Source organism: Ochotona curzoniae, unplaced genomic scaffold, assembly GCF_017591425.1.
Source record: "Ochotona curzoniae isolate NIBS_2020 unplaced genomic scaffold, NIBS_Ocur_1.0 scaffold_4683, whole genome shotgun sequence".
NCBI lineage: Eukaryota > Metazoa > Chordata > Mammalia > Lagomorpha > Ochotonidae > Ochotona > Ochotona curzoniae.
This window is the reverse complement of record NW_024467121.1, coordinates 19,362,078-19,376,613: the sequence shown is the minus strand read 5'-3', so window position 1 is coordinate 19,376,613 and position 14,536 is coordinate 19,362,078. Positions and strand designations below refer to the sequence as shown.

Below are 14,536 nucleotides of genomic sequence, written 5' to 3'. Positions count from 1 at the left end.
CCCTGCTTGTGGCCTGGGAAAGCAGTTGAGGACAGCCCAAAGCCTTGGGATCCTGCACCTGCGTGGGAGACCTGGAGGAGGTTCCTGGCTCCTGGTTTTGGATCAGCGCAGCACCAGTCATTGTGGTCACTTGGGGAGTGAATCAGTGGTCGGTAGATCCTCCTCTCTGTATCTCCTCCTCTCTGTGTATCTGACTTTGCAATTAAGAAAAAAAAAAAAAGGACTATTTATTGGCTGGGGCCAGCACTGTAGTGCTGAACACTGCTGGAGTCCTGGCTGCTCCGCTTCCACTCTGGCTCCCTGCTGATGTGCCTGGGAAAGCAGTGGAAGATGGCCAAAGTGCTTGGGCCCCTGCCTTCTACCTGGCTTCTGGCTTTGGTCTGGCCCATCCCTGGGTGTTGCGGCAATTTGTGAATTAAATCAGCAAATGGAAGATCTAACTATGTTTTTCAAGTAAACAATAACAGAAAAATTTTTGTGATTGTTGATCGGCTCATCTGATTTCTCCTTTTTTGTTTTTTTAAAAGATTTATTTATTTTTATTGCAAAGTCAGATATACAGAGAGGAGAGACAGAGAGAAAGATCTTCCGTTCACTACCCAAGATTCACTACCCAAGTGACCGCAAAGCTGGTGCTGCGCTGATCCAAAGCCAGGAACCTCCTCCAGGTCTCCCACATGGGTGCAGGGTCCCAAGGCATTGAGCTGTCCTCGACTGCTTTTGCCAGGCCAGAAGCAGGGAGCTGGATGGGAAGTGGAGCTGCTGGGATTAGAACCAGCACCCATATGGGATCCCGGCGCATTCAAGGCGAGGACTTAAACCGCTAGGCCATCGTACTGGGCCCCGTCTGATTTCTTCTTAACTTAGGTTGTAAAATTTAAATTTTTGATACAATTTGCCACGAAAGTAAATCTTAAACACATCCAGTTTTAGACAATGAACTCAATTATGCAACCAGAAAGAATACACATTGGATTTGTCAGAGTCTCTTCATGGCCAGTGCAGTCACTTGTGCTGCTTCAGGCTAAGCTTGGTAATTCTCTTCAACAGGCAAACATTTTACACGTACCTCTGCAAAATGAAGAAAATGAACAAGGCAGGACTATTTAAGCTAAAGCTACTTCAAAAGACTCCAATATTACATGTGATTTCTGACTGCCTGGTTCAAACACTTGCCCTGATAGGTGGACATGACCATCACTGTTTTCCTGTCTCCAAGCTGTTTTTGAGGTTTCAATCCATTAAGACACGTAAGGACCCCGGAGCAGTAATCGGGTCACTGTAAGTACATATTAGTTATCATTATGAGATGGAAAGCTCTGTTGCTAGAAGGAGAAGCCTAAATAAAACAAATAACATTCAGTGACTAGGGTAGATTTCTCATGAACCACCTAGACAATGCCGGAGGGTAGAGGAGCAATCTGTGAGAACAGACAAGTTCATGGTTAGTTTTCCATAAAGCAGAAAGAACTTGGGAAAAGAACCAGGCCTTACCATCCATGTGGTCAAGAGAAGGATGCATAGGGAACTTCCAAGGGAGATTGGGGTCCAGGAGATGAGCAATGTAGGATCCAGGCTGTGGGGAATCACCATTGGAAAGGTTACCCTCGATGCACAGCACATATGTAACCCACCCAGCATCTCACAAGTACTCCACACACCAACCACAGGCGTCACCAGACTCTGATAATTCCTCACGTTCTAATATGTAAGCAGTCCTCTCTGACCTGTCTTTAAACTAGGGTCATGGAACTCACCAGAGGTACAGAGTAGTTCACGCTATACTAGGTAACGCCAACGAGATGAACCAAAATCACTGAGGTGGGCCTGGCACAATGACTCAACAGGCTATTCCTCTCCTTGCAAGCACTGGCACCCCATGTGAGCACCAGTTTATGTTCAGGCTGCTCCATTTCCCATCCAGCTCCCTGCTTGTGACCTGGGAAAGCAGTTGAGAACGGCCCAAAGCCTTGGGACCCTGCACCCACGTGGAAGACCTGGAAGGAAGTTCCTGGCTTCAGATTGGCTGGGCTCTGGCCACTGAGGCCATTCAGGGCATGAGTCAGTGGATGGAAGATTTGTTTTTCTCCTTTTCTCTGTAAATCTGCCCTTCCAATTGAAAATTAAAAACAAACAAACAAACTGAGGCTGGTCTGAATATGAGGATAGTATCCTTTATCGACTGTAACACATTAATGTTTATTTTTCCACACCAGCTTAGCATCTGATCTTACTCAGCTCTTGCCTTTGTTAAGATTTAATTGAACACCAGCTAGCAAAGCCCAGAGTAGTAGTCTGCAAAGCTAATTAAAATAGCCATGGGGGGACTCTGGGAACTGCCCCATTTTTCACACCTAAGAAATCGATTTCTGAAACTGTATTTGACCTAGTAGTCCAAAGTTCTCAGCCCCCCCAAGAGCACCCGGGCTTGACTCCCAGTTTTGGCTCCCAATTCCGACTTCCTGCAAATGTATGCCTTGAGAGGCAGCAGATGATCATTCCGAGTAGTTGGATCCAGGGGTCCTTGGCTCCTGGCTCCAGTGTCAGCCCAGCCCCAACTGAGGGAGGCATTTGGGGAATGAACCAGCAGATGGGAGCCTCTATGAAATACAGAAAATCTGTAAGCCTACAAGCGCTCTTGAAAATACGTGACCTTGACAAGCCCAAGGCTTTCCTTTTATTTCCATGGATTCCATCATGTGTTGCATCCCGTGTTATCTACCAGACAATCGGATGGACTGGATGCTCTTGAGATGTCTTGCTCCTGTCTATAAGCACCCTGCCCTGCCCCATGCACCCGCTTGCCCTGATACCCAGGGCCCGCCAACAAAGTGCACAGGTTCTACCTCTAAAACATCCTCACCCTTTCCACTCCCTGTCCGAATTCACTGCCCACTGTCTAGAGTAAGTCAGCACTAATCTTGTGTCTGAAGTTCCTTAGTGATCCTCCCCAGGTTTCAGAACGAAACACTTAAAGCCTACGGAACAAAGTGGGTGATTGCCCTCTGCGGCCTATTCCAACTTCCGTCTGTTACATCCACCTTTCAAATGGCGCTGCGGCCCAGCGGGTCTGCTCTCCACTTCCTGAACACGTCCATGCTTCCCTCGCCCGGGAGGTTACTGCCGACCCTCTCACCTGACTTCCCCTTAAGCAGAAGGCTCCGCCATTTCCCAGCCGCCGGCTGCTTTCAGATTTCGCCCACCCCGACCTCTCGCGCTCAGCCTCCCCCAGCCCCGCTCACGGACGCGCGAGGCGACCGCGCGCGCATCACTGCAGACCCCGAGCGCCCCAAGCTCACCTACTCCCGGCGCCAGCTCCTCTTTCTGATCTACAGGCGAACCCGCCAAAATTCCAACTGGACTCCGCCCCCCACCGCTGTCGTCAGACGCACACGACTGGCAGACCATCCTGATTGGCTACGTCAGAGCGACGCCCATTGGACAAAAATGCATCGCAAAGCAATCTGATTGGACCACGTCACCGAGCGCCCTCTTTATTGAGGGCAAGAGAACTTCCGGTTGGTCAAGGCTTGTCTTTTGGGAAAAAAGGAAAAAGAGGCGTCTGGCGCCTTCTAGCGCCGGGGAAGTTAAGTAGGTACTTTTCCTCTGGGACCCTGAGCTCTCTGAGGTGAAGGGGAAATGAGTGAGGCGGAGAAGTTTGCGCCTGAGCCGCGGGGCACTGTCCGCTCGGTACCGCTGCCCTCACAGGCGTGCCGAGGCGGGAGCGGTGGAGGAGGCTGCCGCGGCCCGTTCCGCTGAGCTGTGGCAGCTTGGTGTGCAATGGAGATGTTTCCACTCAGGAACAAACAGAACAACATTGTCTGCTTCTACTCTGAGGAAATTCCGTGCGTGTGGGTGCCCGCTTCACCTCTGTACAATGAGGTGAAAGCTGGGTGACCCGAAACGACTATTGTAGAATAATAAATCGTGGGCCTTCTATTTTGTTCATTGTAACTGGCTTTGGGCGCTGAGAACTCATCATATTGATTTATTTATGTATTTATTTTGGTCAAAATATTTTTTCCTAATACTAAAGCATGTGGTTTCAGAATTCAGGGTTATATTTAGTTCCTACATGATTTCTATTTTTTATTGGAAAGGCAGATATATAGAGAGGAGGAGAAACAGAGAGGAAGATTTTCTGTCCGGTGGCTCACTCACCGAAACAGCTGGAGCTGAGCTGATTAAAATAGCCAGGAGCCCAGAGCTTCTTCTGGGACTCCCACACTGGTGCAGGGTCCTAATGCTTGGACTGTCCTTGGCTGCTTTCCCAGGCCACAAGCAGGGAGCTGGATGGGAAGCGGGGCCGCTGAGATTAGAATGGATGCCCATATGGGATTCTGGTATGTGCAAGGCGAGGACTTTAGCTACTAAGCTACCGCGCCAGCACCGGGCTTTCCGCATGGTTTCAAAGCACCGAAGTAGAAGAGTTGTGGCATGACTTTATGGCATTTAAAGGTTTGTTTGTTTGTTTTTCCTGAGGCATTATTTAGGAACTGCTTTCTCTCACAAATACTTGCATGGTGTATAAGGCTAATCCACTGCATGTATTCCTATGTTCAGAATTAAAAGCAACTTTAGAATGAGTGGAAAGTATATAATCTTAGTGACATATATACTGATTGTTTTTCCTGAATGGAACATGAATGCTCCATTTAAGAGCACAAGCCCCGGCGCGGTGACGCAAGTGGTTAAGGTCTCGCCTTGCACGCCCGGGATCCCATATGGGTGCCGATTCTAACCCCAGCAGTCCATCCAGCTCCCTGCCTGTGGCCTGGGAAAGCAGTGGAGGACGGCCCAAAGCTTTGGGACCCTGCACCCGCGTGGGAGACCCGGAAGAGGCTCCTGGCTTTGAACTGGCATAGCATCGGCCCGTTGCGCTCACTTAGGGAGTGAATCATCGGACGGAAGATCTTCCTCTCTGTCTCTCCTCTCTGTATATCTGCCTTTCCAATAAAAAAATAAAATAAATCTTAAAAAAAAAAAAAAAGAGCACAAGCCCTACTAATTGGGTCTGCTAAATTGACCCAGGAAGACAAACTTTTGAGAAATGCTAGGGTTATAAGATTCATGGTATTCAAGGAAGGACAGCAATGGCACTGAAGAAAGGAGCCTGAGAAGTATCACAACATTTGCTTATGAAAGTTAATCAGAGGAGGAGCAATTAGGGGAAAATACCTTGACCAGTTCTGACTGATATTATGAAATCATTTCCCCCTGCCTGTTGATTTTCTAGGTCATCTGCATCTAATGCCATACAAGGAGCAGGAAGCAGTGCCAATCTAAACCTCACATTGTTTTACTGAAATTTGTATCAAGGCAATTTTAAGAAAGTGGGGGCTTTGAGAACTAATGTGGAGAGTAGGGTCAGGAGCTATCGAGGGGGTGCTGGATATTAGGAAGAGAGAGGGGAGACAGTGGTTTTAACACTCGTTGCTAGTGGTTTTCCCCCCTCGTTTTAGCATCTGGATTTTTATTTTATTTTATTTTGTTTTTGCAGTGCATTTAAGCAGAGAACAAAGAACAGAGTGGATCTAAGAAAAAGAGAAATTTAGCTTTCCGTTTCAGAATGAGAAATATGAAAGAAACTAATTGAGAAAGGCTTGGAAGCTAACTTGATCTCCAATCTGGGGTTCTAAGATGTCTAGCTTTTCTTTAAAATACAAGTAGAGGCCCAACAAGAGTTCATCAAGAAGTACTTAAAATGAAATCTATGTCAGATGGCTCTTATTACATTGGTTCTTATCCATTTGGGGAAGGCAGAGAGAAGCGTTATGATCAAAGATCCTTCCAGGCGATAATGAAATTGATGACTTTTTTTTCTCCTCTCAAAATATATACATTCTTAGATTGTGCCCTCCCTGGAGCTCACAGATATTCCTGAAGCCAGTCATGAACCTCTATCTAGAACAGAAGGCCAAAATCCTGGGAGGTCCCAGAGAATATGTGGGAACCCAGCAGCTGAGGTGGAGAAGACCAGCCAAAGGTAAGGAACTGAACAGAAAGAGCCAAGAGTGAGTGAGAAAAGCAGAACTGCTCTTCAGCTGAAGCAAAAGTTCTCCTAGGCCTGGGCCTGCCATTGGCATGGCTCTGCTCTTGTCCTCTTCCATCTATACCGTATGCCTTGGATGGGGAGTCTCAGGGCCAAAAGGATGGACCCACCAGATCCTATGCAATCCGTTGTAGCTGAAGTGCTAGTCCTGGGACTCCAGTTGTTTCTTTCTTTCTTTTTCTTTCTTTTTTTTTTTTTCTAAGTGGTCCCAAGCTGGCTAATACCTTGGTGGTAAAGGGGCAGCTGTTTTGGGGTTGGGGTCAAGGGATCTTGGACAGTGAGCTGTGGTGTTCCCACGCTTGGAAGAGAGGCCATCTAGTGCAGCCCAGTGTTGTACCCCATCAGGGAAGAACAGCAGAGTTGTCAGGGCTGCGGCCCATTTACCATGCTGCCATGATTTAGTGTGGTGCTCCAAGGAGATGGTTTGTTGTATCTATAAACTTTACATTGTACACATAGGCTCTGTGGCTCTCGGTATGTATTCCTGCCCTAGGTTTTTCCAGTGTAAGGGGTGGGCCTGCAGGAAAATGATGGCCCAGGAAGCCAAGGAAGGAGAGTTTTAGGAGGAAGTGGCAGGTGTCTGTGTTACAGTGTTGTACTTCTCCAAGTCTAGTCCCGGACCAAGTAGCATTTGCATCACATGGGTACTTATCAGGAAATATGTGCTTTTGTCTCATGCCAGGCCTGCTCAATCAGAAACATAGGAGGGACTCAGCCTTTTCATTCAGCCCAAGGGAGGTTATCATGGGTAGGAAAAGAAGAGGATGGTGGCCAGGTTGGTAATACTGCTAGAATGGCTGAACCACAGAAATAAATGATTCGGTCTGAGGCAATAGATTTGTTAGGTTCCTTAGATTTGTGACTGAAGCCCAGAGAGATGTATTGGGGCCTCAGATGCAGGTTCAGAGCACTGCTTAGAGAATGTTAGCTGAGTTTTCTAAGTAGAGACTTAGAAGCAGTTGCCTTATTTTGCCTGGTGTATGATTTAACCAATTCTTCCATCCTTAGGCCCAGCAAGAATCACTGCTAATCAGACCTATTGGTAGTAAAAGCCTGATTTCCACAACCCACCCTATTACCACCATCCCCTGTAGACATCTGTTTACAACTGCTTTTTCATCTGCTTTTCTTTCTTGCTCTATGGTATAAAACTTTCTAGTTCTATTTTAATCTTGAATTTGTGAAAATGATGGGACAAAGGTCTTGCACTGAGGAAAATGTTATCCTTGTGTGGACATCTCTCTGAGAAAGCTCAATCTCCTTGAAATTTCAAAACACAATATTTTTTTTTTGTTGACTAAATATGAGTCTATTGCTCTTCAGCCTACCCCAGAGATATCGTTAAGCAATAGGGCAGAACTCTGCATCTAGTTACCTCAAATGGTGTTTTGCAAAGGGCAGCTGATAGAAATAAATCTAGCATTTGTTGCTTTAATCAATTCATGAGAATATTCAACATACCTTTTCCTTTGTTTCACTGGGTTAATATAAATTACGTATAAAAATATTGTATACACATACATTAAATATATATTTTAAATAATAACACATGTTAAACAACAAAATTTAATAATTTAATTAAATATCCTTTTAATAATATTTAATAAAATATAATTTAAAATAACAAACAAATTTTAAATAATAAAATATATTTTTAAAGATGTATTTTTATTGGAAAGGCAGGTTTATAGAGAGGAGAGACAGGGAAAAAGATCCTCCATCTGTTGGTTCACTCTCCAGCTGGCTCTGGCCGAGCCAATCCAAAGCCAGGAGCCAGGAACTTCTTCCAGGGTTTGGGCCTGGCTTTGGGCTGTCCTCGGCTGCTTTCCCAGGCCACAAGCAGGGAGCTGGGTGGGAAGTGAGACTGGGATCCCGGCGCAATCAAGGTGAGGACTTTAACCTCTAGGCCACCACACTGCACCAGGGTTTATCAGTTTTATTGATGATTCCAATGCACCCGCCTTTTGCTGATTTTTTTCTCGCTTCAATTTAATTGATTTCTGGTATAATTGTTTTTCTTCCTTTCTTCTCCCTGTGTTGCATTTAACTTGCTATTGTTTTCCAGTGTTTAAGTGTCAGCTTATAATACTGATTTTTTACTGTTTTCATTTAGTTTAAAATATTTAAAAATTTCTCCTCAGATTTATTCTTTAATCTATGTATTAATGATTTAATCTCTATTAATGATTTCCCACTTAATTACATTTTGACAAAAACACATACTTTCATATGATTTCATGATTTCAAATTTGGTAAGCTGTGTTTTGTGGCTCAGAGAGTGACCAGTGCTGATGAATATTTGGGTTGAGCTTGAGAAGAAAAGTGTGTTCTGCTCTTTGTAGAGTATGAAGTTCTCTGTGGATGTTAGTTAGATCTAGCTGACCAATATGATGTGTGGTTCAGCTATGTCCTTGTAGGCTTTCTGCCTACAGGATTTGTGAATTATTCATGGGAAATTCTGAAGTTCTTAAATATCAATTTGCTTTGGAGGGCATAAAAAATAACCATAGACAGGATGGCTGAACCAACAGGAATTTATTTCTCAGAGTTTAGGACACTAGGCGTTGAAGTGCAGAGTGCTGGCAGGTGAGGATTCTCTCCTTGGACTGCAGATTGGCATCTCCTTTGTGTACCACGTGGAGACAGCACGACACACATGGAGAAGGGAATGAGAGGCAGAGGGGGGAGAAGCAAATTCTCTGGTGAAGCTTTTTATAAAAGAAATTAGTCCCACCCCAACATTCACAACAGACAACTACTTCCTCCAGACCCCATCTCCAAATGCCATCAGATTAGGGATTGGGGTATCAGTATATAGAATTTGGGGCAGAGCACAAGTCAGCTGTTAGCACCAATAACACTAGTGGTTTCTTTGATTTCCCTTGGTTTTCTTAGCCTGTGCCTCATGGGCTTTGACATTCAGTAATTAGGTGCATCCACATTAAGGCCTACTATGTCTTCATGGAGTGCTGATGTATTATTGTGTAATTCCTCTCTTTATCCTTGGTAATTTTCTTTGCTCTGAGGGTTTCTTTCTCTGAAATTAATATATCTACCCCAGCTTTATTTTGCTTAATGTTAACATGATATATATTCTCTGTCTTCTTAAAGTCTTTATACTTATTTTTAAATAAATGAGTGAATGTTGCAATATCTGATTTAAAAAAAAAAACCTGTTTGTATTTTCCTCTACTTGAAAGGGAGGAAGGGAGAAAAGAGAGAGTAGAGATATTTTCCATCTGCTGCTTCACTCCCCAAAAGCCCACGCCAGCCAGGACTGGCCAGGCTGAAGCCAGGAACCCAGAACTCCTCTGGGTTACAGGAGCCAAAGCCCTTGAGACATCATCTGCTGCCCCCAAGGATTCGTTAGCAAGAGGATGGACAGGAGGAAGAACAAGCAGGGCTCAAACTGGCAGCCCAGCAAGGGATGTAGATGTTCCAGAAGGTGGCTTAGCTGCTGGCACCACAATGCTCACCACCTCTGTACTTGTACTTAGAGTGGATTTCTTATAGACCATGTGGAGTTTTTTTTAAATCAACTCTGACAGTTTTTTTTTCTTTTAAACCTCTGATGGTATCATTAAACTAATTGTTTTTAAAAAGATTTATTTTTATTTGAAAGGCAGAATTACAGAAAGAAGGACACACAGATAAAGATCTTCCATTCATTGGCTTATTTCCCAAATGGCTGCCATGCCCAGAGCTGAACTAATCAGAAGCTAGGAGCGTCTTCTGGGTCTCCCAAGTGGGTGCAAGGGCTCAAGGACTTGAGCCATTCTCCATTACCTTTCAAGCCAAAAATTAGAAGCAAAGCAGCTGGGACATGAATTGGCACCCATATGGAATACTGATATCACAGGCAGAAGCTTAGCCTACCATGCCACGGTGTCAGCCCCCTGAACTACGGAGTTTTAAAAAGATTACTTATTTGAAAGTCAGTGTTATGCAGAGAATGAAAAGACAGGGAGAAAACTTCCATCTGCCGGTTCACTTCCCAGATGGCCACCATGGCTGGGGTTGGCCCCCGCCAGAGCCACCAGTCAGGAGTTTCATCCTGGTCTCTGATATAGGTGGCTGGGGCCCAAAGACTTGTGCCACCTCCTGTTGCTTTCCCTAGGCCATCAGCAGGCAGACAGATCAGAAGTAAAGCATCTGGGACTCAAACAGGTGCCTAAATGGGATGTTTGCATCACAGGTGGTGACTTCTACCTGTTGTGCCATGACTCTGGCCCCTAGACCTTTGATGTTTAAAGTGACTGTATATAATTGGATACCTATCTTCAGTATTTTCTATTTCTGATCTTGATCAGTTTTCTTTTATTGCTTCCCACTGTAGTTTTCCCTTCCTTACTGTAATTGGCTATTTTATATGATTCACTTTTCTCTTAGCATATAATTTACATTGTTGCATAGTTTATACCATCTCTTGCAAGGCAGGTCTGTTGGTAAGAATTTCCTCAATTCTTGTTCAGAAAAGTGCAGAAAAAGTATTTGAATAATTCATTACCCTTTCGTGATAAAAACACTTAGCAAACTATGAAGGCCATATATGAATAGCCCAAGTAACATCTAAGTCCTAGCTAGAGCAATTGGGCAACAGCAAAAAGAAAGGAAAGAAGGAAGAAAGAGAGGAAGGGAGGAAGAGAAGAAAGAAAAGAAGCCAAGTAAGCCATCCAAAAATGAAAGGAAGAAAAAAATGATCTCTTAATGGATGTGTTGATGGGTGAGAAGACTCAATATTATTAAATTGTCTATGCTGTGCAAAGTGATTTATAGATCCAGTGCAATCCCTAACAAAATCCCAACAGCACTTGTTTAGAAATATTTTTAGAAAAAATACAGTTTGAGAATAAATAAAGCCGGAGTTCTTCAAAACAAATTATAAAGCTATGATATTCACAACTGAAACTGGCATAAAAAAGCAATGGGACAAATAGAGATCCTAAAATAAACTCATGCATATATGGTAAAAATGATCTTTAACAAAGGTTGCATGGCTATTAAATGGGGAAAGGATAGTCTCTTCACGAAAGGATGTTGGTGCAGTAGGTTATAAGTTGCTGCTGGTGACCCTGGCATCCCATATTGGAGTGCTGGTTCAAGTCCTGGCTGCTAGGCTTCCTATCAAGTTCCCTACTGAAAAAGCAGTGAATGACAATCCAGATACTAGGCCGCCACTAACCATGTGGGAGACCTTGATGGAGTTTTGGGCTCCTCACTTCAGCCTGGCCCAGTCCTAGCCACTGTAGCTATTTAAGGAGTGAACCCATTGATGAAAAAATCCCTTCCTGTCATTCTGCCTTTCAAACACATCAATCAATAAATCAATTAATCAGTCTAAAATTCATATGCAAAAGAAATTGGACCCTTATTTTACAGTGTCCACCTAGCAACTAAAATGGATTAAAGAATCAAACATAAGACCATAAAACTCCTAAAAGAAAACATAAAAGACAGCATTCATGACATGAGTGATAGCATTAAATTTTTATCACCAAAATTACAGGCAACAAAAGCAAAACTAGACAAGAGAACAGACAAGTGGAAAACTAAAACTTTCTGCCCAGAGAAAAAGAATCAACAAAGTTAAAAAGGTCAACCTGCAGAATGGGAAAAAATATTTGTGTACCATATATTTGATAAGGAACTGTAACTCAATTATCAAAAACCTAAATGACCTAATTAAAATGTAGTTGAGGGGCACTTGGTACAGTTGATTAAATGATCATTTGAGATATTTGATCTCATATTGGAGTGCCTAGTTCAAGCTGCTTTGCTTCTGATTCAGCCTCCTGCTAATGTGTAGCCTTGGAGGCAACAGCTGGTTGCTCAAGTACTTGAATCTGCCACTGTGTGTGATTCCCAAATGGAGTTTTCTAGGCTGCTGGATTCTGGATGGCTCAGTCCTGGCTGTTGTGATATTTGGGGGATTGACTCAGAAGATAGATACTTTCTCCCTGCCTTTAAAATATGATGGAAAGAAATAAACATTGTAGAAGTTAAAAAGATAGGCAAGGGAACTGTGTATATATTTCTTTAAAGACATAAAACAGGTATATGAAAAGATTTCAACATGATTGAGCACCAGGAAAGTGTAATCAAAACTCACAATGGGATTTCACCTTACCCGATGGGTTGGCAATTATTAGAAAAGCAAAGCAAAACAAAACAAAACAAACAAAACCAGGATGCAACAAATGTTCAGCATGTGAAAGAACTAGAATCCTTCCCCTGATGATGACAATGTAAAATGACACAGCAATGGGGAAAGCTATACAGTGTTTTCTTGAAACGTTAAAAATAGCATTATCATATGACTTAGCAATTCCACTTTTTTGGAAAATATCATAAAGAAGGCAGAGTCTCAAAAGAGGTAATTTTTTTTTTAATGGATAGAGCCTCCATTTCTTTATTTGTGAAATGAGGCATTAAACTTAATCAGTGGTTTTCAGTTATATTAGATAAAAGAGGTATTTGAAAACCCAAGTTCATACACCATTCTTCACAAGAGCTAAAAGGTAGAAGAAGCAACCCAAGAGGCCATTGATGGATAAATGGGATAAAAAAACAATAGTCTATAAGACAAAGAATATCATTCATCCTGAAACAAGAAACGCAGGCATATGTGACAGCATGATGAACCTTGAAGATATTATGCTAAGTGAAGTTAGATACTTTAGGACAAATATTGTGTTGTTATATGATATTATCTAAAGTAGTTAAAAATCATAGAGAGTAGAATGGATATTGACAGAGAGTATTGATTATAGAGTTTAACTCATGTAAGGTGAGGAAGTTCTAGAGATTTGCTAAAAACAATGCGCATGCAGTTAACAAACTAAACTGCATATAAGTTTGAGAGAGTATATCCATGTTATGCATTTTTATCACACACACGCACACACACATTCATGCATAATTCCTCTGAGTTATTGTTAAGTGGCAATGTGGAACAAGACCCTTCAGGACATATAACACCAAATAAATTAGATGAAATACACACAGATTTTGCAAGTTGTCAAGTGTGGAACCAAGCTTGCTGATTTCCCTAAAACAGTAACTTTATTTAAGTTTTCTTGAAATATGTAATTCATTGTTTATTACAGTCAATACTCTGTACAACAGATTACTAAAGCTTAGTCCTCCTCTTTAACTGACAGTTTGTATTCTTTGATCAATATCTTCCTTTCTCCCATCTACCTGTTCTCCTAGCCTTGGAATTTAACTTTTTAAGATTCCATGGCCTAGCGGCTAAAAGTCCTCGCCTTGAATGTGCTGGGATCTCATATGGGTGCCAGTTCTAATCCCAGCAGCTCCACTTCCCATCCAACTCCCTGCTTGTGGCCTGAGAAAGCAGTCGAGGACGGCCCAAAGCCTTGGGACCCTGCACCCATATGGGATACCCGGAAGAAGTTCATGGATCCTGGCTTCAGATCTGCATAGCATCGGCTGTTGCACTCACTTGGGGAGTGAATCATGGGACAGAAGATCTTCCTCTCTGTCTCTCCTCCTCTCTGTATATCTGACTTTCCAAAAAATAAATGAGTCTTTTAAAAAAAAAGATTCCATATATGAGATAAGGTAATATTTGTCTGTGCCTAGCTTATTTTAAATAGCAAAATGATCTCCTGGCTCATCTGTGTTGTAAATGGCAGACTTCCCCCCACCCTACCCCATGAGGGTGAATGGTTATTCCTTTGTATGTATGCCACATCTTCTTATCTACTCATCTGAAGACTGACACCTAGGTTACTTCCTTGTTTTGGATATTGTGAACAATGCTGCAGTAAACATAGGAATGCAGGTATCTCTTTAACAGCTTTAATTGGAATCAACCAAATGAACTTGTCTTTATAGGTAATGCTTCAAAGTATCAAGCAAATGAGTTGATCATAGGCTTAACAAACCCATTCATTACAAAAAGCTGATGTGCTGAATATTTTTACTTGTACAAAGTAAAAGGGTACCTCCAGTAATTTAATTATGAAACCACTTGGTTGTCTTCTGTATTTGGGATGCAAATGAAATCTGCTCTGTTTGGTGTGAAATAGCAAGGAGGGACAGCCACTGTGGTACATCAGGTTAAGCTGCTGCTTGTATCAGGTACTTGGGTTTGAATCTCGGCTACAGTTTCCTGATAATGTACACTCTAGATGGCAGGAGATGATGGCTTACGTGTGTGGCTTCCTGCTCTCCATGTTAGAAAACCTGATGGAGTTCTGGGCTCCTGGCTTCAGCCTGGCCTAATATTGAAAAAACTAAGAAATAGTTTTTTCTTAGAAAACTAAGGGAAAAAGTATTTTTGTTTTCCCACCCATATGAGTGACCCAAATGGAGTTCCATACTCCTAGCTTCTGTAGAGACTAGGCTATTTAGCAAGTAAGTCAGCAGATGGAAAATCTTCATCTTCTACTTTGTCATACTATCTTTCAAGTAAATAAAATAAATTTATTAAAAAAAATAAATTGAAGGAAAAATTCTCAG

At 42.7% G+C, this 14,536-nt stretch overlaps 1 protein-coding gene across 1 annotated transcript in view; it reads right to left on the bottom strand.

Moving 5' to 3' along the window:
* Positions 1-1,572, bottom strand: part of MCM10 (minichromosome maintenance 10 replication initiation factor) — a 31,018-nt gene extending 29,446 nt beyond the window's left edge. Inside the window, exon 1 of the mRNA XM_040968132.1 lies at positions 1,495-1,572. Coding sequence (XP_040824066.1) covers positions 1,495-1,522 — 28 coding nt within the window. The 5' untranslated portion in view covers positions 1,523-1,572. The remainder of the gene's footprint in view (positions 1-1,494) is intronic.
* Positions 1,573-14,536: the final 12,964 nt, after the last annotated feature.